The 26586-nt window shown below is 40.3% G+C and overlaps 3 protein-coding genes across 7 annotated transcripts; 2 read left to right on the top strand and 1 right to left on the bottom strand.

The window, feature by feature from the left end:
• The first annotated feature begins 2093 nt into the window (after nucleotides 1-2093).
• Nucleotides 2094-6972, top strand: msl1b (MSL complex subunit 1b). Its single transcript, XM_036572848.1, has 9 exons — nucleotides 2094-2646; nucleotides 2757-3533; nucleotides 3670-3866; nucleotides 3963-4270; nucleotides 4378-4442; nucleotides 4567-4634; nucleotides 4764-4891; nucleotides 5013-5085; nucleotides 5676-6972. The coding sequence occupies exons 2-9, from the start codon at nucleotides 2871-2873 to the stop codon at nucleotides 5764-5766; spliced, it is 1593 nt and encodes a 530-aa protein (XP_036428741.1). The 5' UTR covers nucleotides 2094-2646; nucleotides 2757-2870; the 3' UTR covers nucleotides 5767-6972.
• Nucleotides 6973-7887: 915 nt separating this feature from the next.
• chmp2a (charged multivesicular body protein 2A) lies at nucleotides 7888-10529 on the bottom strand. Its single transcript, XM_036572865.1, has 6 exons — nucleotides 10349-10529; nucleotides 9492-9659; nucleotides 9204-9383; nucleotides 8851-8981; nucleotides 8685-8746; nucleotides 7888-8573 (listed from the first exon to the last, which is right to left on the bottom strand). Exons 2-6 carry the CDS (start codon nucleotides 9657-9659, stop codon nucleotides 8452-8454), a joined length of 663 nt encoding a protein of 220 aa, XP_036428758.1. The 5' UTR covers nucleotides 10349-10529; the 3' UTR covers nucleotides 7888-8451.
• Nucleotides 10530-12415: 1886 nt separating this feature from the next.
• On the top strand, nucleotides 12416-26572 carry fbrs (fibrosin). 5 transcript variants are annotated; one of them, XM_036572831.1, is made up of 19 exons: nucleotides 12416-12836; nucleotides 14105-14709; nucleotides 14971-15153; nucleotides 15510-15542; nucleotides 15694-15723; nucleotides 15818-15866; nucleotides 18182-18512; nucleotides 19179-19390; nucleotides 20415-20692; nucleotides 20813-20857; nucleotides 21040-21135; nucleotides 21538-21621; nucleotides 21896-21934; nucleotides 22031-22102; nucleotides 22284-22446; nucleotides 22741-22821; nucleotides 23072-23155; nucleotides 23262-23478; nucleotides 23614-26572. In XM_036572831.1, the coding sequence occupies exons 2-19, from the start codon at nucleotides 14410-14412 to the stop codon at nucleotides 25244-25246; spliced, it is 3930 nt and encodes a 1309-aa protein (XP_036428724.1). In that variant the 5' UTR covers nucleotides 12416-12836; nucleotides 14105-14409; the 3' UTR covers nucleotides 25247-26572. The 5 variants fall into 5 exon arrangements, with proteins under 5 accessions (XP_036428724.1, XP_036428725.1, XP_036428727.1 ...); XM_036572832.1 differs by having other exon boundaries at nucleotides 12416-12840; XM_036572834.1 differs by having other exon boundaries at nucleotides 12416-13029; nucleotides 14989-15153.
• Nucleotides 26573-26586: the final 14 nt, after the last annotated feature.

Genomic DNA, 26586 nt, shown 5'->3' with positions numbered 1-26586 from the left:
ATAAGCTTACTTTCTCACAAGTCTTTCCGCTATTTCTGCTTACATTTTTAGAAGGTGGAACAGTTAAAAGAAGCCTATCTGGTGTGCCGTGGAAAAATTAGTCATTTACTCTAATGGCCTCACAGTCAATAAACTGTGTGATGTAAAGCCTGTATGGCTTTGATTGTGAACTTACCTGGTTAATGAAAACATATGTTTTAAGGCAGTTTAAAAATGTTTGTGGAACGTTTTAGACATTTTTGTTCTCAGGTCTTGGTTCTGACTGAATTCAGGCTATGAGTCTTTACAAGAGCCCTTTACACAAGATCTCAGTCATCCTCAGACAGTGACAAAATATATCCACTAAATGGACCACAGTGCTTATTAACATGTCCCAAATAAATGTGCAGTCCGGACCTTGTCCTGAGAACTAATCAGGTTTCAGTTTTGACTTTTCGTTTTAGTTTACTTCTATTAGTTTTTTGGGTCTGTAGATCTAATTTGGGTCTTTTGGGGACCCGTTTAAAGAAACTGGGCAAATTTGTTCCATTTCATATACAACTCTTTGTTCCAGACCAGTGTAAACTGTAACAATGATGTAAATGTAAGCCAGAAAAAAGTATTATTATCAAATACCTTTAAAAATGTACTTTAGTGTTTGGAATACATTTTTGAAACAATGTATTTTAAATGTATCTCACATATAGAAAATTTAACTGACTTGGTCTGTAGACTATTTTGCTTTGAGTGACCCTAAAACTTAATTATGTAAATATGCAACTTTATTAAAACAAAAGATTGAACATTCAATTTTACCATTATCAAAACAATCATAACACTATCAAAACCTTACCAAATGTTTCAGTAGTGACAATTTAATGAATTCTGAGCATAATCCAAAAATGCTAGCCAGTACATGACTAGCAAACACAGATCTGAACAACTGTACACACATAAAATCATAATCTTCTTATTAAAACACAAAAAAGTTCTTAATTGCAGAAAGTATGTGTTTCTGTTGTGTCAGTGTTACACACTAATTTTCAGACTTTGGGACACATTTATTCAAAACAGTGGGATCTGACTGCTCACCATGTGGCCATGAAGAACAGGGATGCAGTCTCACTTCCTGCTCTAAAATTCAGGGGTGTGGTTTAAATAAGGCTCCGCCTATGAGCTAAGACTCTGTGTTTCGGTACAGACATGTGGAACAGCATTTTCTTAAACAAAGTTTCAATTAAAAAATTAGGCTTGTGATGAATTTAAATCTTTCAACTTCACTTTAAAAGAAGTAAAAAAGATGTTTACAAAAATATTATTTTCACTAGTTAAAATCTTTTAAGGTTAGGGTTTGGGCCAGACACCTCCCTATAAAAAGTACCCGATAAATGATTATTTTGTATATGTTTAGCTTATTACTATCTCAATTGATGCCTTGGGTTTAAATAGATCATAACATAATCGTTGTAAATATCTAAGATCTGAATACATCACTGTTTTTTTAAATACTTTGTTTTACTGCAGCTGAACTAAGTCAGTAGAATGGTCCATGTATGTATGTTTTGCACAATTTGATGCACAATTACTGTTTATTGCTCAATTTAGCATACAGGGGGAAAATTAGGCCTGTGCAAAAGTTATGGCATATTTTATATTGTATGTTTTCCCCCAATACGTTAAACTCAGAAAACAGAAACTGTGCTTACAAAAAAAGTGCAAAAATTATTATATGTAAGTAATTTATATTTAGCAATTTTCAACAACAACGTGACAATTTCCTGAACTTCTTAAATAATATAATTTGTCAAACAAAGCGCTAAGCAATCTGGAAACACTTTAAAAACAAATAAGATTCATCTTTTAAAAAAATGTTTTTTTTTCTTTTTCTTTTGAACATTTCAACATAAAAATAGATAACTGCACTTTGTTCAGTGCACATTACATTTCCATCTAATATTAATGTGTCCATGACTTGTGATCATTAATAGAGCTCGTTAAGCTTCATAAAACAGTAATTTTGCCTTCTCCAAGTCTGATCGAGGAGCTTTTACTGAGACTCCACCTGCATGGTTGTGTAAACGCGTCTCGCCTTCGCGCATGCGCAGTGTCTCCAGTTTAAACCGACCGTGCGCTCAACATGGTGCTGAAGATCAGGCCAGAAAATGGGGGACTCTAATAAAAGTAGAGTGAAGTATCACTTTAAATACTGTTTTTCTCTTCGGATGAGAACGCGTCTGGAATAAGCGGTGACAACTTAACATCAGCGGTACAGAGGCGTGTTTATGTGAGTGTCACTAAGGCCGGCGGGTGTTAGAGCGGTTGTTATTGTTGTCCCTCTCTGTGAGCTCAGCTCGGTCTGGAGCCGCTGGTCTCCAGCACTGCGGATCAAAATGGAGGCGAGTGTTGAGTAGCTACGCCGGGCAGTTAGTGAAGAAGTGCCGAACTGCTCCTGAATCAGAAGATTAACACAGATTTGAACGTTTCAGTTTATTTTTGGAGCCCAATTCATCGGCAAACGCTTAGTCTGTGCACGAAATCAAGAAGCTAGGTAGCTAGCCAAGTGAGTTAGCTGGCAGGCTAATTAGCTAAGCTAGCCTGCTAAGGCGGTGCTGGTGCTGGGCAGCAGCATCATGAAGGATTTGCAACTTTCTTCCCAGGCTGGTCCAGGTGAGCTCTGTCGTTTTTTCTTCTTTCTGCCTACAGTGCAGGCTTACTTGGAAGCTAAACGTCGTTTTTCTTTCTTTCTTTCTTTCTTTCTTTCTTTATTTCAATTGCAGGTTAGGAGCACACCGGCGCTCTGGCTTGGTCTTCACTGGCTGTAAACGCTGCAGTCTGCCTTTCTGTCTCCGCCATTGGAGCTATGGTTTATTCTGTAGCTTGTTGTTCTCACCATGAATATGCGCTCCGAGTCCATCTCTAACGTGGGATTGCGCTCAGAATCTAACAATTTCTACCTTTCCAAAGGAGGCTCTGGGCATACTATAGGTGTCTCGAGAAATTCGTACACTTTGGTGACTGAAACGCATGATCCTCTTGGTGTTGCCCTCACCGACGCCGGACAGCACTTCATCACATCCAGAAACCTGGACAAGCACCTCGTTGGGAAGGCTGCTCGGCCGTTTTTGCCGGTAGGACAGAACAAAACGGTAGCTGTTCCTTCTGGAGGAGGCTCTGAGAGCGCCGACGCAGTTGCATCTCAAGCTAAACAAATGGGGGGCGAAGGGACCCCTGTTAAAAGTAAAACTCCGCTTGGACAGACCAACGCTATTGATAACAAAGCAGAATTTGTTTCAATGAATTCTCACAATTCCAGGGATTCTGGTGGTGAAGATAGCACAAAGGGGTTGGACACTATGGGGGCTCACAGCGTGGCATCCCATGAACATACAGAGGGTAAACGGAAGAACATAAAGAAGACCCCGGGCCATCCCAATTCACAAGCCAGTTGTCTTCGCCAGCTCCTCCTGCTTCAGCTGGACCTCATAGAGCAACAGCAGCAGCAGCTGCAGTCCAAGGACAAGGAAATAGATGAACTAAAAGCAGACAGAGACACGGTATGTGAGGTTTTGAATTAAGCTTGAACTAGTGTTTTATTAATGGTTCCCTTTCCTCTTAGGCTTGGGACTTACCATCCCTCCTAGTCAAGTAGCTAGTTTATGAAATGTCTCTTTTCAACACGTCTTCCCACAGCTGCTTGCGCGAATTGAGCGGATGGAACGGCGCTTACAGTTGATGAGTAAAGAACCTCGTGACAAGCGTCTCTTTCAGCCATTGGAGCGCTGGGTCCCAGACACCGACGACTTCTGGGATTCGGATGTGGGAGACAGCCCTCAGACCCACACACCCAAAACCTCTACTTTTAGTCGAAGCAGCAAGGTGCAAAAGAGGTAACAGATGGAGATGGGTCTATGATGCTTTTTGTCATGTTTTGGTCTTCCCTGTGGTATAAGTTTTAAGTTTATAAATTTTTTTTTGCTTTGTAGGAAATTTGGCTTTGTAGATTCAAAAGTACAGAGGTCACAGGGGAAAGCTTCTAGGTTAACTCCCCAGAAATCAGACACAGGAGGAACGTCACCATGTCAGAGGGACCTGCGAAACAAGGAGACTCCAGAGAAGACTGGATTGGGGAAGTCAACAGGGCAGGCAGAGGCCGTCTCAGAAGGAGAAGAAAACTGTGAACACCAAGACTTGCCATATATGACGACTACAGAAATGTACTTATGCTGTTGGCACCAACCTCCTGTCTCACCCCTGCGTGAGCCATCCCCCAAGAAAGAGGAGGATGTTGCCAGTGAGTACTTTAAATGCAGAGACTTTATTTAAAAAAAAAAAAAAAAAAACAACAAACGCACAATTATATATCATGAAATGATATGTATGTATAAATGTTTTACACAGTCCCATCCTGGAGAGAGAACAGCATAGAGCCATTGAGGGAGGAAGATGCTTTTGACATCCCTGAGGTGACGTCATGTTTTAATTTGTGTTTTCTCCACCATCTTATTATTACAGTACATTCCACTCATGCCAGAGTCAAATTCCCAAACGCATATAGTTCAAGGTGATATTTTTTATTCTGCTAACTAGAGTCTTGAGGATGGTGTCTTTCTGAAACGCCATGCAAAGCTAGAGCTGGATGAGAAGAGAAGGAAAAGGTAAAGAGTTGAAGTACTTATTTTTTTTTATTGCTTAGAGGATCCTCATTAGATTATTTTATAATTTTTTCAGATATACTTTCTTTCTTCTGTATTACTTACTGAAGTTTCTCTTTTACAAATTTTTAGATGGGACATTCAGAGGATACGGGAGCAGCGCATGCTCCAGAGGCTGCAGCAGCGCATGGAGAAGAGAAAGATAAATGTTCAGGAGAGCGAGCCAGAGCTGTCGTCATTTTATCCTGATGTTGATGATGGTAATATCTGGACTTCAGCTAGAAGTTTTTTTGGATTCTTTTGCTACTAAATTATGTTTGCATTTGAAATCAGAAAACTGGGCTTTCTAACATGAATTTGTTGACTTAATTTTCTCCACAGTGGAGTCAATTGTCATTACACCCTTTCTGCCTGTTGTGGCTTTTGGCCGGCCTTTGCCCAGGCTCACACCACAGTGAGTACCTGTCATTCAGATACAGCTCCATTTAGATGCCGTGACTTTATTATAAATCTTAAATCTTTTAGGTGTAGTATGTTGTGTTCATTACAACTGGGAACTCTTCAAATTCCTGCCTTCCACCTTCATGTTCATGCAGCTTCACCTAGCACTTGTTTGGCTATCCTGAGCAGACAAAAAATTATTAAAGCTAGAGTTGGGAGTTTCGCTTGGTTAGTGGCAGGTTTTATTTTGAAAATGGATGTAGGCTATAGCAGTTACTCGTTAATATAACCGACTGAAATTACAGTCTCGTACAGAACAACTTAAACTTGCAAGTGTCCAAAAGGATCCATCTGTATTTTAAGGATTTCATATACAATTAGCATGTCATACACAAACATCAAAAGGCTGCCAAAAAAGCTTAAAACAAACATTTTTTTTTTTTCTTCAGGGACTGGCAAGTTTGTGTTTGAAAAGCTCTGACTTTCCAAAGGGAAATCGGTTGGCTGTGGTCTTGAATGCAGCCCTATCATCTCCGCTTTGATTTTGATATATGTATAAGTTTCATCTCCCTTACATTTTCTCTCTCATTCACACCCGCACAGGAATTTCGAGCTGCCATGGCTTGATGAAAGAAGTCGCTGCCGTATAGAGAATCAGAAAAAACAAACTCCTCATAGGACCTGTCGGAAATAAGCCACTCTCACAGAAATTGAGTGCATATCCCAGTTGAATGCTGGAGAGGGAGACAGTCCTGAGGCTACAGGATACTTGATCAGCTCCATGGGTTTGTGTGGGTTTATAATTAAATGGCAATAAGACTACCATGTGACAATAAGAGGAAAGGGCAGTGTTGCAGATTTATTTATGTTGTTAGTCATTAGGAGAAACCCATCCACAGAATGCCCTGTAATTTCTTTTTAATAAGTGTTCAGCCTTGATTGATTGCTGTGTAAAATAATTCTGGTCCTGCTCTGTCTAGTTTACGGAAATTATATTATGCAGGCACTGCTTTAAGCAACAGTTTCACGTGCATTACCTTGTGAATATGGACTATCTGATGTGTATTTTGCATGTGATGCCTAAGTGAACTTCTGAAAATCAAGCTGCGCTGAAACATACCTTCACTGTACATGCACCATGGAGGTATAGTGAAGAGCCTGAATAAGAATACTCGATGATACAATGGCTTAAGACTTAAATCCTTAAATTTAACTTGAGAATGCATGGTTGTCTTGAGTCAACAAAATCATACAAGGAGAAATTTCCTTTTTTGTAAGCGCAGTTGAAATTCTATCAAAAAAGAACTGTTAATGTCAACAAATTCAGAGTTAAATAAGCAGTGTGTGCTGCTGTTTTATAGCAAGTAGTTATTATTTGTGAGCTTATACTGGAGGTCTGCACATCTCTAAAGTTGTTCAACATGCCACTGGACTGAAAGGACATCTAATAATCTATTCATGTGGAGCAGCTTGTTGATCATTGTTCTCGTTCTTTATGCCTATCTGACCTTATAATTGGAAACTTTCTTTATTACCTTTGTATCGCCTGCATCCAAAAGAACATAAAGCTTTGTGTCAGTTAAGTCATGATATACTCTGTGCCTCGTACAACAAAATGTCAACAAAAAATCCAAAGCCATGCCTCACTGTAGTCTGTAGCTACATGATTCTTTTGTTTTGGCATGTTTTGCCCCCACATCTTTTTATTTTTTTCTTTTTGACCTTGTAAAATTTATGTCTAGTTTCATGATACTTGTAGGATGTATATAAGGGAAGATGTTATTTTTTTATTATTTATGTTTGAGTGTTGTATGTTCAGTATAGATATTATATTGATAGAATGTTGACAGAATAACTGAAGAAAATTGTTTTGCAAAAAATACAAATCCTATTACTTCTGCATTTGTCTTTTTTCATTATCTAACATTTTAAGCATTAGTTTTTACACATCATGAAACAGTTTTGGTGAGCAGTGTGCAAAGAGACCCCATGACCCAGGAGGACAAGTGGCTTAGATAACGTGTGTGTGTGTGTGTACACAAAAGTTGGTGCAACTACGGCTTGGTGTGAGCAAGGTTATATTCACCGAAATATCAAAGCAGATTCAGATATCAAGGAGCCAACAAAACAAGTGAATGCTGGGGTTAAAGACATCGTACCACTAGTGTGATGGGCTTGACGATTAAAGAATCTGAAAAATTGATAGCATTAAATCATTTTAACACTGATGTTCACTGATGTTTAGGTAAGTTGAACCCAGTTCTTGCAAGCTATTAAAAACAAAAAGTTCAAACCACCTGCAGTATCTCTGCTAAGACAGGTCAGGCGTTTTCTTTTTCTTTAGTTTGGCACTGTAGCCATGTAAGTAACAAATAATAGAAACCTTCCAGTGAAAAAGGTTTATTATTTTAAGCTAATATAGGTTTTAGTGTAGGGATGCCACAAAAGTATTTCAAAACGCCAGGTTTATCGCACAGTTGTCAGCATTGTTACCTCCTTACAGAAAAGTTGACGCTGCATTGTTATACTCAGCCACTATGACTCCACTGCATTTATTATAGGACTCAATTCAGTCTCTGTGAAAAATGTTTATTGAGAAAAAAAGGCAAAATACAACATCCCAGTTTCACTTTTAGATAAATACTATACTATTATACACCAGTAATCATACTTTTTTTTTCTCTGAACCCTTTTGTCACCAATATTTATTTATTCTTTCAATGGGAGAAACTAGAAAGATTGCTTTTAGATATGCAAAATCCAATGGCCCATTACATACAGTTGTGTGATTATGAGTAAAGAACAGTTCTGTAAAGACTGAGAAAAGCATTTTTATGATCATAAGTTTGAAGCATTGTGATAAAATATATAAACCACCATGCTTTACAATTCTGGAATAAGACCACAACAGTACTAATGAGACATGTAAAACTGTAACTACTCATATAAAATATCAGTCTTATCAACATTTATTTGACTAGATAGCAGACCATATGCCCCTTTAATTAAAGTCCTATTTAGTGTTTATTCCTCTCAGCAATTTCCATTAAGGTACCTGCAGTGCTTTAGACTTTCCCCCCAGGAAAACTTTCCCTAATAAAATATGATGTGTGGCACAAATGACCTGAAAACCACATCTTTGATTGGAGCGTTTGTTTGGTAGAATGACATTGAATGGCACGTCAAATAGAAAAAGAAAGAAAGAAAAACAAAAAACAGAAACATTCATACAAGAGTGCCTTATGCCAGAAACACACTGCATTCCAATTGTGCAGTGTTCGACCATCCACTGTTTTAATCACGCAGCATTTCAGTAAGGTGTTAGAAAGCTTCATACACACATTTCTGAACTAAAGCCTTAACAAAAGTCCTGTCTGCTTCAGTCTCTTCTGAGGTTATTCAGTCTTTCCTCAAGGTCAGCATCTGCATCTGCCAGAGTCGGCTGCGGCTCCGCTTTCTTCCCAGCAGCAACTGAAAGACTTCCGCCAGTTGATGGCAAACCTGTTTGAAAACATGCACAGGCTGCGATAAGACAACTATAAACAGCTGGCTATGTACAATAATGACAGCGTTATTAGCTATAAAATGAGAAACATCAGGTAGATTCCATACTTGACAGTTCATCTGAAAGATTCAGGCCCAGCTCATCCAGCACTTGGGAAACCACAGCATCACTATCAAAAACAACAAAGAGAGTGAATGTTAAAACAGTGTAACAGTCACAGATGTGCAAGTTCACAATTCAACCCAAGAATCCTTTTTATACACGCAGCCCCACCTTTCTTCTTCATCATCCTCATCTCCCATTGCATCATCAATAGCATCATTCATCATCTCCTCCTTCATTTCCATAATTTCACTCTGGCGCTCAAACTCCATCATGATCTTCTGAATCTGTGGCAACTTCAACTGTATGAAGGGTAAAGGTTTCCATGAGTTCAGTGAATGTAACCTTGCATATTTGTGATTGGTGACTTTGGCCTCGAGGAATAGAGGCTAAGAAACATTCTGCATATTGTTTTCAGACTCAGAATCACAAATGGTGATGCTTGAAAATCTGAACTCAGAGTTTAGTATGACATTCTAAAAAGCTGCACTCTTTACAAAACAGAACTAATATGGTAAACTCACCTGTCTGTTCATTGTGGCCATGGCTTTAGTGACTCCCTTCATGGCCTGTGCCATGCTGTTGTTTGACTTAAGGGTTTGGATTTTGAGACTGACTGCTTGGATATTGGCTCTCATCATGATGAACTTTTTAACGTATCGCCTGGTGCGAACCAAGTCCTTTGCCATAATCTTAACAGCATCCTAGAATAATAAAAATATCACATTTAGGCAGTAATTAACACATCAGTTCATGGTTTATAATCATGAAAATGCACAAATGTGACTGAGTTAATATGACTCTCTCCTTACCATCTGTCCTTGTTTGGCCATTTTCTTGATGTCAGCTATGATTTTCTTTTCCTGTTGTTCCAGCTTCTGGCGCTCTCTGTCTAGATCTCTCATGGCTCTGTTGAGTGCTCTCTGGTTCTGTCTCAGCATCTCCTCTGGAGTTTTCCTCCGCCCAAACAAGAACTCCATCTAATAAGTAATCAGAAAGGATTGATTTTATCTTGTTATTTCATCCTGACAACAAATTCCATTACATTTCCATCAGATACTGTGAACAAGGCTCAGGACCAGTCACATGGCAACCAAGGTTAAAGAATGACTCAGATGAGTGTATGCTGTTGACATCATCTTTGGCAGAAACACACCTTAATACGCTTAAGTACTGCCTCCTGTTTGTGTTGTAGTTGCCTAAAATACTGTGTACAGTACCATCTGTAGTTTTAAGTAAGAGAAGTAGTTAAATAAAAATTTCTAAACCAAATTCACATGTGACATCAGATTTGATTGGCATTTCCACATTCTTGTGTTACTGGCCATGTATACGCAAACTATATAATGACCATCACACAGTGTAAGTGAACAAGTTTAGCTAGCTAGTTGACTAACTTACAGTAGGCAATATAACTGCTAACGTTAACTAGTCAAAGGTTTAGCAACGGTGATATGACACTTTTTGGATGACAGTATGAAATAAAGTGGATTACAGACGGGAAAGATTATATAAAGCCTTTCCAGAGAATATATAACACGCTTTCACTTTGCTATGTCCGTTTAAGGTTAGCGACTGAAATAATAACAAGCTGCTAGCAGGCGGCTAACGCTAACTGCTAACATCAACTCAGCGGAGTCCGAACAATAAAATCACTAAAAATATTTACCTTAACTTTCTTTTCTCTTGGTTAATAATGTCCTCCAGACCAGTAGAAGCTCCCCGCAGACACACCGAGTCCGCAGTGTTTGTTTTCTGTGGCTAACTGTGAGCGACGGTCAGTCTAGTTATTCGTTTTGTTTTTTTCCCTTCCGCATCTCAGCGCTTCCTATGGAGGGTCGCTACGTCACAGGACTGACGTACGATTTAAACATCCAGCCCCAGAGTTCTGAGCGGCTGAATGACGTCATCATTACATTTCGGGACCTAAATAAGATTGTGACCGCGAATTTAGGCTGAATAACCATTTGGCTAAATATTTCATACATAAATTAAATTTTTAAATACCCGCCCCCCCCCTTGTGTTTTTAAAGAAGACTTGTTTGTTTAGATCATTCCCACTTATTAAACTTAAAAATGCTTGTCTCAGTTATCTTGCTGATTGTGATATTCTTTCCCACTTCGTATCTATTATTAATTTATAATTCCTTCTTTTTCTTATTTTATTTAATTAACGTATCACCTTTTTCAGTTAACGTCATTATCAAATGTCTTGTCATTTCTTCAGTGTAATAATCTAATGTGTCCCTCTGTTGTAAAAAAAAAAAGAAAAAAAAAACAGATAGTTTTAGGTAATGAGCAATACAAACACATGCATATTGGTTGATGTTTATTGATTATATGAATTATATAATTGTAAGATCTTTTTATAAGAGAAACATTACAAACCTCTATAAACATGAAATCACACTGAGGATTGTGATACATATTCTTGTGTTGTGTGATGATATTAAAAAGAAGTCCACTTTTCAATTTTTCTAAACTTCTTCCTAATTACATCCTTAAGATGTAATCTAAGTCATTTGGAGTGCTTTTAAGTAAAATGCTTCATTCTAGAGAAACTTATAGTGTCAGAGTTGTTCACAGTGGTGGTGACAGGAATCAGACATCTGAAGAATTGAAGGCCTCTAAAAGCTCCTTTGAAAGCTGTTAAATGAAATGGTTTTGAATACGCTGCCTGAGACACAGTGTATCACTGTGTTTACATGCACTTGGATGTGGGAAAAATTCTGGGTTTACATGAGTCAGGCAGTAATCAGATTTCTGCTTTGCAATGAGACTCACAGAATAACATGTGACAAGTTCCAAAAGTGCTCTTGTCCCATCTCGCAGGTGTTAAACACTTCTCACTGTTTCTGGGACAGTGCTCTGTTTTCACGCATGTGCAGACTGAGAAAAATGAAAGAAATCAGAATAAGGGTCTACATGTGCTGAAAAACCAGACTAAACCAGACTACCGAGCTAAGATACAGCTCTCTTTATCGGATTTCTTAATCAGATTTCTAGGCCTTAATCCGATCTAAGAAATTGGAGTATGCTGTTTATATTACCACTTGAATGATCTGATACAGCTAAAATCCGATAATGATCAGATTATTAAATGCATGTAAACACACTCATTGATTTAGGGTAGTTTTAAGAGAACGTTTTGGCCTGAAATACATATTTTTTTAAATCATTGAAGGGGGAGAGGTATGTACAAGGTGTTTTAAGGCAAACGATACCAAAGAAAACTTAGAAGACACATACAGGTTCAGTGGTCATGATCCACTATTCACAGCTACTTCTAAGTACATGTATTTGTATTGTAGACATGGTGATTTCTGGTTAACGTCACCACCACTGTAAAGAAATCTGACTCGGTTAGTTTCTCTATAATGAACAGTTTCACATCAAAGCACTCTAATCTACTTAGTTTGCATCTCAACCACTGAACCATGTAAAAGAATAAAAATTTGGAAAAATCAGAGGAATTTCCCTTTAAACGTGCAAAGCAAAACAGTACCATTCATGCACGGTCACTGAATAAATGCTATATGGATTATTCAACCATTTATTAAACGGTACATTTTGCTGTAAAGTGTTCTCGAGCTGTAAAAACACCCTGAGGAGAGACTGTGGATGCTGCTGTAAATGCTTAGCAGCTCTTTTACAGCTTCATGTTAAGCTGAGCCAACAGGCGGCAGTGCTGCCTTATCCTGAGGTGCACACAGCTGACCGTGAATCAGAGAGGGAAGAAAAAAATCGACTGAAGCACACAATGCAGTTTCACTGTGGGGTTTATCCACCCAGGATTCACGGACTGCCAGCTTTTCAGATTAAAACGAACCGTATATGTACCTGATTTTGACGATCGGATTTCAGTCTAGCGCTTTAAGAATCCCTCTAGAGACCGTCTTCGAGAGAGCAGTTCATCTACACCGCGGCTAAAAGAGGGAAATAAATTCAGCTTCGCCCGACTGAGTGGATTAGACAGAGGGCCGCGGGCGGAAGGAGGTGCCCTTCCCGGCCTACTCTACAGGGCTCGGCCGGCGCTCCTGCAGCTGAAACTCGAGCTCGGGGCCTCGGGGCCTGCGGCGGCTCTGATGGTCTGATGGAGAAACGAAACGGGCAGCAGCCAGAAGAGAGCGATCCGATACATCGGCCACTTTGGAGCGGTGGGTACGATCGGAATAACGCTACTCTACTTAATGCTTATACAGCACAAACAAGCGAGGGTGATTTTTGTGTGTGAGAGAGCGGCATCTGCTGAACAATCCGAGCAAGTGGAAGCGTTTTTTGGCTCAGACGAATTCACCTTTCTCTCTTCTGCTCGTCAAAGGCTCGCTAGCTTTGGCTAGCTAACCAAAGGTAGTTTAATCGTGTTTTGTATATTTTGTTCTTTAAATCGATCAAATAGGTTTGATGTGCTTGCTGGATGTTTTTAAAGGATTTTGCTGACTTACTGTATTATGTGTGTGAGAATCATCGCGACGTGTCATCGAAGTACAGACGAGTGAGTGTAATATTTTATTTAGCTGGTTAGCAAACAACTTGGGTTGAGCTAGCGGAGAGTAGCGCAGTTAGCAAACGGCTGTAAATGTATTGCATTGAGATCCAGCTGTGTCAATGGATGTGTCTGAAAGACGCAGAACGGAGAAGTAGTCTTTTTGCTTTTTTATCGTTATTTGTCAACGTCAGGTACCCCGCATAGTAAATCAGTGTTCGTTTATGAAAAACAGTGTTTACGCTGGATATTATGAGTAGCGTCAGTTAGCAAGCTAGCAATATGGTAATTACCTTACCGTCATTTATGGTGGATGCTAGCCTGCTAGGCCAGCTGAGATAGCTAGCGTTAGCTGACTAGCCATCCGTCGTCTGCGGTCGAAAAACTAGCCAGCTGACTTTGACAAATACTGATTTTTAGCCGTTATAATGCGCCGTACCAGGTTTGGATTCTGTCTGTCTATTTCCAAATACAATATACGTGTATTGTTTTCACATGTAAGACCAAAATATAATGTTCAGCTAGCTTTGATGAACCTGTCAGTTTAAGGCTAGTCAGCTAGCTAACTAATTTTTTTTTACTTGGTAATAGGTCGTCAGGTAAGACGTGTTATACCCACCTCACATTACTGTTTTATATAAGAAATGTTTTCGTGTCTGTGAATAGGCGCATTTCTTTGTTTTTGTCTGTCGGCCTTCCAGTTTCATATTTGTTCAAGCACGTCCTGTTAGTGGTTTCCTCTCAGTACGTGACGAAAATTTTCCCTCAGACATTTCCCTATTAACGTTACGTCTGTACAGTGCTATGCCTTTCCCTGGTAGAAGTCCACAAAATATATAGTTCGTTTTGTTATCCTGATAGAAGTTATTACTTTTGTGCTGTAAGTGTGTATGCAATGTTAGTAGCTGATGGTTTTTTCCTTTCTCCTCTTTTCCTCAGATGAGACGGACAATGTCTTGACACGAAGACAGTAACGCAGAAGGGAATATCCTAAATATATAGAACCTTTTTTTTATGGCGAGAGTCTCACAGATGGACAGGCATGACTCTCATAAGACAGCAGTGTGCTGACACCATGCAGTCTACAACTGGTACAAAGCTATAAGCAAGAATATTAACTCTGCTTTAAACTGGGATACCTACATCGGTTAAGGAGGTTTTTGGGTGTGTTCGGCTAAAGTAAGGTTCCCCCACGGGCCGAGGTGTCAGTGCCTTGCGTGTGTGGACTTGCAGTACTTTTTGACATGGACGGTCCGAGTCGAAGCGGAGGGTTAAGACAGAGCCGTCGCTCCCGTTCTCAGCGTGACAGAGAGCGGCGGCGAAGGAGAGCAGACCTCGGGCCCTCGTCACCTTCCTCGGCCTCGGATCAGGAGCTTTGCAGAGGAGACTCCCTCCTCGGTGCTAGTGGTGGAGAATGTCGGCCTGTCTTTCCTGGTGCCAGACACCGGCCTCCGCGTCGGAGGAAGCGAGAATCGGTGTCCTGCGAGGAAGACATCATCGATGGATTTGCTATAGCCAGCTTCATAAGCTTGGAGGCCCTGGAGGTGTGTGTCATTATTCGTCCATATCAAAATGCACAAGATAGTTATGATAGAGAGGTAGTGCATGTTTCATGACACAAAGATTGTATTAGCCTCACTGTAGTATTTATTTAATTTTTTTTTAAATTGCAATCTTTATACAAAAAAAAGACTTTTTTAAAGTATTGGACTGAAAGGCATGCAGCTTAGATTTCTGCAATATATGGAGCAAGCAAATTTTGAATAATAGTAGTACTCATGTATATCACTGCACGTTTTTAATAGATGGACTGTTCTCTGAAGCCACCAGAGCGACCTGGAGCGCTGATGGGGAGAGTGAACAAAAGGAAGAGAGGTGTGGATGAGAATGGCGGGCCTCTCTCAGAGCCTGAGGAAGGAGCTCCAGCTACGTACACCACCAGCAGCTGGGAGAAACGCAGGAATGAGAAAAGGAAGAGAGAGGCTAAGGTAGGAGACACAGAAAAAGTTATGTTTTTCTGCCCAATGTCAACGTTTCGGTTTCAGTTCAGATTTTGCGTTTACTGTAATTTTTTTTTTTAAACACCTGCAGGGTTTCGGGTTTTACTCATTCAGTAGAGTATTACTCATTTGAAAAGTATAAAAATGTCACCATAATTTTTACAATAATGTATGCCTTATGTATGAAGTTGTTTACTTTTGTAAGCTATTCATCTGGCAATTACAAGAACTAGTACCTTTTGAGTAATTTAAAGTAATAATATCAAATTTGAGCCCATATATGAGAAGATTCCTTCTGTTTGCTTAGTGTGTCTGCAGGAAATCAGTTGTGATTTGTGTTACAGGTCTCGGGAAATCTCATGGAGACAGGATACATTGTAAGTGTTATTTGTCCGTTTTTTAATGCCTCTTTATAGCTATAGTTCTACAAGTGTGTATACACAGTATGTTCACATTACATGTATTTGGTCTTGAGTGTCTTGTTTACCAGTGAATGTTGTCATTGATGTGTCTTTGTTTTTGTGTCAGTGTGACACGGAGAGTGAGTCAGGAGATAAGGTGGGTTATTTTCTTGTATTGGTAATTTGATAGTGGTGGTAGTGTTTTGGTAAATGAATGTCAATGATGGTTGTTTTTCATTCCTTTAACCTAGGCCTCTGACAATGATATGGAGCCTACGTTCATCGTTAGCACTAGAGAAGGTAGATATTTTGCATTATCCTTTTACTAAATGTAGTAAATGCTTTATTGTGGGATGCATGATGTAAGTTTGCATCTAAAAATGTTTTAAAGTACTCCATGCTGAGAGTGTGTGTGTGTGTGTGTGTGTGTGTATGTGTGTGTGTGTGTGTCTGTTTCCGTGGCCCACAAGAAATTACTGACCACATCATTAAGTGTGAACAAATACAGAACAACGTAATACAAAAACGTTTTCTAACTCAGCAGGTGTTGTTTGGCAGCTACCTAGTGCTAGATAACATGCTGAAGAAGGCGGTCTGGTTCAATAGATTTATATGTATATTTGTTTCTCCTGCACATGACGGTGTAATTTGTTAGCTTTGAAAGCTTTTTTCAAAAAAGACCATTCGTCTCAGAGCTGTAGTTACTTGTTTACTGTTCTCAGACATTTTTCGGATGCCAGTAAAGTAAATCAATTGTGTATAACTGATATCTTACACACCAAAAGTGATATTTCTAATGGTGAAAATGCAACATTACTTATTCGCTCTGTTCGGAATTTTTGATCTTTCACGGTAACAGGATTGTTTGTTCTCTGCTTTCTCACGACCTTACAAACATCCAAGCTATTTCTGAAAGCTTTCAAAAAGTTCCACTTCCTGAATGAGGTACTGAAACCTTCTCTGCTCCTTTTGTTTTTCCAAAACGGAAAGTCCACTCGATGTCATTTGTTTTTGAGGAGCAAAGATCTTGTCGCTTGAAGACATTCTGCCCATCTGTTTGAGTTTGATCTTTCCTTTTGAAAGACAGTGTTCATTAACATTTATCCATGATAGGTGAATTCTATATGAACAATTGAAAAGAGAAACATTTTACATCGGCTTGCACTGAAAACGTAAGCATAGCTAGTACTTCTGCCGGACTAATAAACGAGGTCAATCTAAATATGATTTTCTATTGTTGTCAATAATTAGCCATATTTAAAATAACATTTGGTTAAAGGTTTACATGTTGCTAATACGGACCACTGGTTGAATACCTTTTTTCTGGTACACAGGTGAATGCCAGATTGTCCCTGCTAGGAATGCAAATTTTAGTAAATTGTTTTGACTCTTAACCAATTGTAATAACCAGAAAAAACTGATGGAGCGTATCAAAATATGAATAAAAAAATAAAAAATTAAAGAATAGTTCTGGATCTGAAATATGATTGGCTGAGCCACATTTGAAGGAGCTGTAAAATTAAATGAAATCATTCTGTATTAATGTACAGAGATATTATGAAGTGTTCTTTGTCCTGGATTGTGGAATGCAGGACTGACAGCTGAAGCCAGGCATCAGCCTCTACATAAAGTAAACATACTCTATGTAAGAAGTTTTGTTTAAACCAAGGGCCTGACAATAATTATATGACCAAAAACTAAAAAGTTGACAAAACAACAGTAATATACAAGCATAGGCTGTTGAAAAAAAATGTTCTAAAGTTATATTTTCCACTTGTTCCTGTCCTAAGTTGAAGTGAACATAAATATCATGATTACATCTAGCTTTGGCTCAGTGTATCTCAGTAGCTCTCCAAAGCCTCCACTGTCCACCATGTCCTTCTTTATAATTTTGTACATTCATACACTTCGGCGTGCAACACATTTTATCTCAGAACACGAACAAAATAGTTCTTTCTCTTATTGCTTGTGGATGTTTGCTTTTGACATGGTACACTGTTGTAGTGGTGCTGTTGTCTTCTCAAAAAGCGGTTCCAAATGCTACCGTTTTTATGTGCATATTTTATTATTATTATTTTTTTTATTATTTATTATTTTGCTTTATTGCACCCTCATGTGTACAATTAAAAAATATTCCTTAATTTGAAGGATACCCTCCTATTCAAATATGCAGTGTTCTTTACTGCAAAAGAAATCGCATGAAATTGATGTATTTACACCAGTCATGTTCAGTGAACAGTTGTTTGTGAGTTAATGGTTAATAGTAGTACCTAACCCCAGATGTTAATGAAGCTTTGTAAAATGCTTTACAGTGGTTGCTCTGTATTTTTTTTTTTTCATGATTGCATAAAAATCATTTTGTGGGTTTGTGTTTGCTACTTTTGACTACGAATGATATGATATTTGTCTTGCTACAGTATTAAAATCAATTAAAATCAGTTGTTTACTCTAGTTTAACACTCATGCAATGATGCATCCCAAGTTTTGGTCTCATGTTTCATGTCGTAATTTTTTTTCATTGACTGTGTTGTTTTGTAAGCCATGTTTCTTGATCATAAAAGCAAACGATACATTGGAGCTTAGGTTAAAGTAATCGCTTTTTATCTTCCTATCAGTGGTATCCAACCCAGTGAGCATGGCTTCTTCTGTGAGCAACGGCTGCACCCTGTTGCCTTCAAACAGTGGGCCGCCCCGTCTGTCGGTGACGCCCCGAGTGTCTGGCTTGGAGCGAAGTCAGGAGAGGAGTCTGGAGCTGCCTTATCCTGAAGCCAACTCTACCTCGTCCTCTCTTCCCGGCCTTTTGCCCCGCTCCCCTGCCTCTGTTGTGACCCCGCCGTCTGAACAGCACAATGGAAATGCTGGACCACACCAACGCAGTCCCCCACGACAAAAGCCCTTTCTCCCCTTTCCTAGTCGGACACAAACAGTCTTCAGTAATGGGAACAGGTCAGTAGAATTCAATGTCAGTGCCAGCATGTGTCCAATGTCGATATCAGTACGTTATGTTTTGGATAGGTCAAACTAGTGCTAGGCAACGCATCTATACTGGTATACTGCTATATTGCTTTTCAGTTTTAGAAATATTTTTACCAACATATTTGACAGATAATGAGCAACAACATTCCATTATATAATGTTCATAAAACAGTGACGTCCCTTTTGCAGAGCAGTTGGTTTTCTGTTTTTAACTATATTCTGTGCATGTTACTTATGGTGTCTGGGACCTGATGGTTACCTGTAATTTGTAATGTAGTGGGTGCTTCAGATTGTTTTGGAAGAACAATTTAAAACCCATTCGAAGTAGTAAAGTTTTTTTCTATGAATGTGCTTTCTGTTTGATTAACGTTTACAATACTGAATAAAGTTCCTTTGATGTGATTTTAAGAGGACAAAATGAAACAAAATGGACCAATCAAAACAAGCGATGTCAAATCTGACTTTCTGTTCGTATAGACTACCAGGAAATATGAATTCATTAACTTTATTAATTAAAATTTGCATATAGTTTGATGCCTTGATATATTCTGAAAAAAAATGCTATACTGAATTTTATTAATGTCTCCCAGCACTAGGGCAGTCATTTTTACAAAACCTTTGTTTGGTTTTTATCAGGAGTGGTACCTCAGTTAAGCCTCCGTCTTCATCCGCCTCTTCGTCATCAATCCGACCTCCCACACCCTCCACAAGTGTGCCTGCTGGCCGAGGCCCTTCTGGGACAGGAGTGCTCCGCCCCTCTTCTCGGCCCAGTCCTGGCGCTCTCTTCACCCCTTCTCCTGGCCTTCCTCCACCTCCTCCTCTCCTGCAGTCCCCTCGCTCTGCGACAGGTGCGCTTAACCACAATTTTATGACACACTTTATAGTACAAATTTCTTGTACTGTTATCTATGGATGGACATTCTTTTGAATGAATAGTATTTAAATATTCTACTGAGAAAATTTTTTTTATTGTGAGTAAAAACAAAAACATGGCAGGTTTAACGTTTCCTTATGGCACATATGTTGTGTAGTTGTCTAAAGACAGTTTTGAAAACAGTTATTGTGTAGAATAAACTAATTCGGGACAGTCTGTGAACCAGAAGTAACCAAATGACGGGGTGCTATGGTCTGAACCTGACCACTAAAGAAGGACTAGATGGCGGAATTAGACACTTTAAAATTACCGTAGAAGGATCATGCAGTCTTGCAATCTCAAAGCGTGTATCCGTGTTTGATTTTCAACAATTAGGCATTATTATATACCATTTTTAAGTTTGTGAATGCTGAAGTGCTTTGGAAACGTAATTAGTATTTACAAAAATATTTTTAAAAAGCTTTTTTGAATTTGATAGGTTTTTTAAGAATTTGTTTTTAAAGATTGTGCAAGAACCCCGATTGTTCAACCTATTTAGTGATTAATCATTGTACTTATAACATGTGATTTCATATACTGCCAGTGGGCCTATGGTATGATAACTTGCACAACTTACTGTATGAATTTATCATCTTTTTATTTGAAATATGTTAATATACAGCTCTACTCAGATGTCCCTCTGTTTCATTTCGATACAGTATCAGCTGCGTGTCCCAAAATTCTCTGTGGTCCTATATTGCTCTGTCAGTAAAATATATTTAGAAAATTTTATAATTAGGACAGTAACACTGTATTTAATAGTATTTACACATACTTTATTGGAATGTCTGATCAAGTTAATGAATACTAAATTGAGTCCAGTTTAGTTGGATCTCAAATAGCAATGCCATATGCCCCTCTATAATGTTAACCATGTGAATAGTTGTTGCCAGTGTTCTTCCAGTCTTTTCTGGATTTCCAGGTAAATCAGTTCTGTGGCTTTTCTCCGCTGTATATAGATCAAGACTTGTACCGGCAAGACCTGAACACGCACTTCCTGCCCGCCCAGAGTGCAGACCGTGAGAATAGAGCTTCAGGGAGCAGTACAGGAGTCAATTCAAGCTCAGGGTCAGGGAGACCCTCTGCCTCCACCTCCAGCTCCAGCACCTCCAGTAGGACTTCACAGGCGCAGGCCTCCATCCCTGCTATGTACCAGTTCCATCACCACAACCATCAGCACCAACACACCCACACCCACCAACACTTTCTACATCCACCTGCTGCAGCACCCCCTATGGTGAGAAGGCCACAAATGCTCGTATGTGAATGATTTTAGAAGAAATTTTGCTCAATATTTAGTTTTTCTTTGGTCATCTTGATACTATAAAAATGTTGGATGTCTCTGCTTCTCTTTCAGTTTGAGAAATATCCGGGCAAGATAGACGGTCTTTTTCGACACCCAGTAAGTTGTGCTTTAGAAGCTGATGCCTTAAATGGCTATGCACAAAACCACTGACAGTGGCCAAAGGCCAAATGTTACATCATATGATTGCTAAACATTAAACAGTGAATCATTATTTTGGACTATTTGTGGAAATATGGATATGCCAGTGAAATGACATTGCTCTTTTGTTTCACTATAAGTTTTTCTCTCAGTACCCACCACCTGTGCCTGGAATTCAGCCTGTACTCCCCCCAACTGGACCACTTAGTTCCCTACAAGGAGCTTTTCAGCCCAAGGTGAGGAATAGTACAAATGTGTTTTTATTTTTTTATTTTTTATTTATTTTTTTTTTATGTTTTGATTCAGATTCACATATTAACTTGCCATTGTGTTTTTTACCAATATGAAATGACAGTTAGAATGTTTTAAGTAGTCATTAGTTAAAAGTAGCAGTAATATTGGAAAAACACAACAGTGGTAGTAATAGGACTAAAACAAAAATAACTTCAATAATATTTTAACGGTAACAATTTTATTTTATACAGACTCTTATGTAATTCAAAGTGGTTTTGAATGGCATATTAATTCACTTCTATGTTATATTATTATTTTGTTAGGTCTTTGAATATTAAAGCTAATGCATGCTGTTAGTGTGCCTGTACCTGTAATGGGTTAAAACAGTGTCCTGTGATTGACAGCTTCTTGCCCTCCAGGGACCTGCCCCAGAGATGACTGCTCGTCTAGGAGTAGTACCTCCCCACCTGCAACCTAAAGACCCAAGGGTAGGAGATCTCAATAATAACATTTGGTCTACATTGTTTCTATACTTTGGTCCTGGAGGCCCATCTATTCTGGAGCAGAATCAAGCATGTTACATGGAGAACACAGCTATGCAGTACAGGGGGACCTCTTAAAATCCACTAGTCTAATGTGTTTTGTAGGGTTGTTACTAATTCAATTACTGCAGTATCTCTTTGCCTCATTTGTTGTGGGCAAATGCATCATTCATAGTTGGATAGTGGATAATTATCATTTTTCTCTTATCTGTGCCTACAGATCTCCGATCCATTTGCACCATCATTAAAAGTCAGTAATGTAAGTGTAATCTCTTTGCCCTTCGTGCTTTTTTTCACTTAACTTCTTTTTGGTTTACTAGTGTTCACCCTGTTTGATTTTCCTTCACCACTACAGAAGCCTGGCAAGTGGTGTGCTATGCATGTGCGCGTGGCCTGGATGATTTTGAGGCATCAGGAGAAAGTTAAGGTTTGTCAATTTATTTTCCAGGTTGATCTTTGAAATATGTTCATTAGTGGATTAGATTACTGAAGCATCTGGTTGTTCTGATAGTTCTCATATATTCTGTACTGTTGCAGTGATATTTCTTGCGTGATGGTTTATATTGATCAGAATTTTTTACTTTTTTCTATGCTTTACTCTCTTGCAGTTGATGCAGGCAGATCCTCAAAAGCTGGACTTCCGTAATGACCTGTTGCCACGTCTCCCTGGGCCTGGTGGCATAGGAGGAATAGGGGGTCTTGGGCCACTTGGGGGTTCTCTGCCTCCAACTCATGAACTTGCCAGACCAGGCAGCCTCTTTGCAGCTTCTGGTACATGTTTTTTTCTCTTATACAGTTGTACTGCTGCAGAAATGACCTGTTTACTCACATGCGGGCATGTATCTTATATGTGTACATGAAGAGATGTTTACGTAAATCCCTTAATGTGTTATCAGTTATGACAAAAAGCAATTAACCAAATAAAAGCTAAGAGTTATTGAAATGGCTGAGGTAACCCATGTGACACTAAAAGGTTGGGAGAGAACATAAAGCGGAAATGGAGCCTATAGTACTCCATGAAAGGGTGTTAAATCAGTATTTGAGTTGACCCCTGTGTCTTCTTAGGTGGAGTCAATCCATCCTCCACTCCATTCATCTCTCCATCAACGCCCCACTCTTCTTTCCTCACCCCAGCAACACACCTGGGTAAGAGATTGGACCACTGAGCTGTAGCCTAGCCTGGCTTTCAAAATATAATAATACTGGAAGAGTGGTCATGTTCTTAAAGTTGATGAGTGGCATCAGACATAAAAGGGGGTGCAAGAACACGTATTGAAGCAAACATAATCTAAATGGGCCCCTCATGATTTAATTTTTATTAATGCACAGTTTGTGCACAGGAGCTGTGTGATTGGCGTCAGTCTCACAGTGCTGATATTCTGTCTGTGTGTCACAGATCCATATGGCCGCTCCCCACCCTTCCCACCCCTGGGAGCCCTGGGCTCTGGTGCCTTCGGAGGACTTGGTAGCCCCTCACTGAGTGAGTCAAAATGTTAATTTGATTATGGAAACACAACTTGCTTTGTTACTTTCAGTTTCTGTTGATCATATGTATTGACCTATTTTATCTATTCTGTCTGTTTTAGCTGCTAGTTCTGTTTTTGGCCATAAGGCAGAATCTTCTGCAAGTGCAGTAGGAGGATTGGGTAACCCGCATGAACCATGGAATCGCCTGCATGTTGCCCCTCCGTCTTTCCCCTCAGGGCCCTCTTGGGCCAAAGGACTAGAGAAAAGGGATGAGAGAGATAGAGGGAAAGACATGGAGAGAAGAGAGCTGACTCACATAAAAGATGAAAAGGACAGGTATGCCACAACTGCAAAGAATCCCTTCTTGTGTTTTAAGCATGTAAATTGTATCAAGATGTAAGTTTATGCATATCTGTATTATATACACATGCTTTCATACCTACTAACTGCTTTTCACTTCATCTCTGACAGAGACAACCTAATGTATGGTCGTCCACCTGTGCGAATGTCTCCCAGTGCCCCATCCCTCAAGCACCGCAGCAGCACCCCCAGTTCCCACATGAATGGCCTGGGCCCCCTGAGTGGAGGTGCTGGACAGTCAGATGGACAAAGCAGAGAACGGGAACGGGAGCGGGATCGTGAAAGGGAACGTGAAAGGGAAAGAGAGCCAGACAAGAGACACCATTCAGTTTCAGCCTCCAGGGCACAAGCATCGACTTCCTCAGCACCAGACAGACCTCGTTCGTCCACATCGTCTGTTCTTGCGACCCCTCCTCCAAATGCCCCCTCAGCACCCTCCCCTCTGGACCTATTTCCCAGACAAGCACATGCTCTGAACTCCGAGCCCTCCCATCCATCCCAAAGGGAGAGCAGCGGTCCAGCCTCTTCCTCCTCCTCTGTTAGTTCTCTTCCAGTCAAGAAGCCAGATCGGACAACCACTCCAGTTTCTAAGCCGCCCACTGGTCTCCCTCCTGGGCTGCCTCATCCCCCAGTGAAGGTGAAAGAGGAGAGAAAAGAAGAGCCTGAACAAGTGCCCATCTCTCTACAACACCCACCCATATCTAATAGCTTTGAGCGGCCCAACAGTCGCCATACTCACCACCCTTCAACCCCTTCTTCAACCCTCTCATTGACTCCCACAGCTGGAGTGCCTCTTCCCCCCCCTACCCCGCACCCTACCCACCACCCTACACACCACCCTACCCACCACCCTACCCACCACCCTGCCCACCATCATCTCTCTCTCTTGGATCGCACTCGTATCGAGGCTTTAATAGGTGGAGTTGGCAGCTCGGCCGGACTGGTTGTAGGAGCTCCTGGGGATCGATTTTCAGTCCATCCACATACACCACCCCAAGGCCACTCTCAGCCTCCTCACAGCTTCCCCTGGGATACTTGGAGGGATCTTGCCGCCCAACAGCAGCAGCGTAGAGAGAGCGTCTTGGCTCTGCAGCCGGATCCCCATCTCGCACTGCGCTCTGACCCACACTTCTCCCGCCTGTTTCAGCATCCGCACGCACGATTCCTAGAGGCAGAGAGAGCAGCAGCAGTAGCGGCAGCAGTGGCAGCTGGCCCACATCATCCACCAGCACCTACCTCCACTTCTTCTGCTTCATCCTCAGCGGCCCGACCAGAATTTGGACTGATGTCTCATCCTTTTGACCGCCCACCTCAGGTTGGTGCTCCTGGTGGTGGGTTGCTGGATGAGGAGCAGCGTGCCCAGATCCTGCGAGAGGACTTTGAGAGGGTGCGCTACTTTGGGATGCATCCACACCTTGCTCCGCCTCATTTGCCCAGCCCATCTGCAGCCCACCTAGAGCAGCTGCATGCAGGTTTACTGTCTCACCCTCAGCTCCATCCTGCTGGAGCTTCCGCACCTTCACCGCATCACCCAATCTATTCTCGCTTGGCCCCCTTGCATCCACATATTCCAAATGGAATTCTCGCTAAGACGCCCAGTCTAGTAGGGCCCTTATCAGTTGGTGCACCCCCTCCGCTCATTCCGTCTGCGACTAGGCCCTCCACTCCGCCTCGTAGTTCCAGACTTGGTGGGGCCGGAGATTTGGCCCTGTTCAGCACACACAAGGACGGCGAGTCCAGATAGTACTAGGTGAGACTGATGCAGTTAAGGAATTTACTGCTCTTGAACTGCTCTTCCTACTAATGGAAGGACATGCAGGAGCCCAACCTGCTGAAGCTAAAATGATCGTACATGAGTGTTCTGATGACCCGAGTGGAGGGCAGAGAGACTTCACAGGGCTGCTCAGTATATTTATCCACTGTGGTTATATTGGTGCAATTTAAGGTACTCTTTCTCCCCACTCCCCTCCTGTGCTTTTGATTTATATTTAGGATTTTGTTTCTCAAAGAGGCCTGTGGATGTTCAGAGACTAAAGGCTTTGTCCTGTCATATGAAGAGATATACATACAAGCCTTGCAGGGCTGTTCTCCAGGCCGATGGATCCAGAATTGTATTCAGAGATAATGTTTGCATTTTAACGCATCGGTTGACATATCTGTTTCCCTCGATGAACTCGTGGCTGTAAAAAGCCTGCTGTAGAGATTGAGATCTGCATATGAAGAAGTGAAAAAAGTTGAACAATGGCTGAAGTAGTGCTTCTCAGATTGTCTAGTGTGTGCTCTGTCTGTAACTAGAGAGAAGAAAAAAAGCACTGTTGTAAAATGAACTTAAAGAAACACATCTTCAGCTTCCTGTTCTTAATTAGTCCACAGCAATCAGAGGCACAACTTCCATGAACGTTACAAAGAACGTCTGCAGATTTATTTTATTTTAATCTTTAAAAACTATTATTAACTGTACATCTTGTTTGATAATATTTTAAAATTTAAAAGGAAAAAAATCTCATTCTCCTACACTCTGATACATGAGCTGGGACAGAATACAGTAGAATAGTGATATTGCTTTTGTAATTATTGTTAACATTAATTACCTTATATAATAAACATATTCACTGTTTGTCATAATGTCATTGTTTCAGGTCTCACCAGTTGCACTCCCTTGTTAGAACAACTTTCTATTTTGATCCAGGAAATGGCACAGTACAACTGCTACAAGAAAGTGGGGATACAAAATGCCACTGAACTGGGATTGTAACCATTACCAAGCCTGTCCCCTATGTTGCTGGTTGCTGAATATATTTATGAATGGTAAAAGATCGAGTTGAGCTATGAAAGTTCCCATGTGGACAACATCTTCCACAAAAGACACACGTCAGGCAGGTGTGGGGCACTGGACAAATGGAGTGCTTTGTACGTGCAAACAAACAGCAGGATTGAAGGGACTCGATATGAGAACAGGACATTCTGGTTTAATTATTTGAGCAAAAACAATTTTATACCTTTTAAATATGTTCCCCTTGAAAAGAAAGCAACAAAGATTAATTATTAAACAAATCGTTGGTTATTTACATGTGTGTTGGTGTA

Source organism: Colossoma macropomum, unplaced genomic scaffold, assembly GCF_904425465.1.
Source record: "Colossoma macropomum unplaced genomic scaffold, Colossoma_macropomum, whole genome shotgun sequence".
Classification (NCBI taxonomy): domain Eukaryota; kingdom Metazoa; phylum Chordata; class Actinopteri; order Characiformes; family Serrasalmidae; genus Colossoma; species Colossoma macropomum.
This window is presented reverse-complemented; position numbering and strand designations above follow the sequence as displayed.

What these genes read in the sequence shown, in the direction of transcription:
- msl1b (XM_036572848.1), top strand. Translation starts at nt 2,871, where the DNA reads ATGAATATGCGCTCCGAGTCCATCTCTAACGTGGGATTGCGCTCAGAA. An exon ending in AGCAGCAAGGTGCAAAAGAG is followed by an intron (nt 3,867 to 3,962) that starts GTAACAGATGGA and finishes TTTGCTTTGTAG; the next exon opens with GAAATTTGGCTTTGTAGATT. An exon ending in TTGCCCAGGCTCACACCACA is followed by an intron (nt 5,086 to 5,675) that starts GTGAGTACCTGT and finishes ACACCCGCACAG; the next exon opens with GAATTTCGAGCTGCCATGGC.
- chmp2a (XM_036572865.1), bottom strand. Translation starts at nt 9,659, where the DNA reads ATGGAGTTCTTGTTTGGGCGGAGGAAAACTCCAGAGGAGATGCTGAGA. An exon ending in TGGCCACAATGAACAGACAG is followed by an intron (nt 8,982 to 9,203) that starts GTGAGTTTACCA and finishes CCCTTCATACAG; the next exon opens with TTGAAGTTGCCACAGATTCA. An exon ending in GAGGATGATGAAGAAGAAAG is followed by an intron (nt 8,747 to 8,850) that starts GTGGGGCTGCGT and finishes TGTTTTTGATAG; the next exon opens with TGATGCTGTGGTTTCCCAAG.
- fbrs (XM_036572831.1), top strand. Translation starts at nt 14,410, where the DNA reads ATGGACGGTCCGAGTCGAAGCGGAGGGTTAAGACAGAGCCGTCGCTCC. An exon ending in CTGCTGCAGCACCCCCTATG is followed by an intron (nt 20,693 to 20,812) that starts GTGAGAAGGCCA and finishes CTTCTCTTTCAG; the next exon opens with TTTGAGAAATATCCGGGCAA. An exon ending in GGCATCAGGAGAAAGTTAAG is followed by an intron (nt 22,103 to 22,283) that starts GTTTGTCAATTT and finishes ACTCTCTTGCAG; the next exon opens with TTGATGCAGGCAGATCCTCA.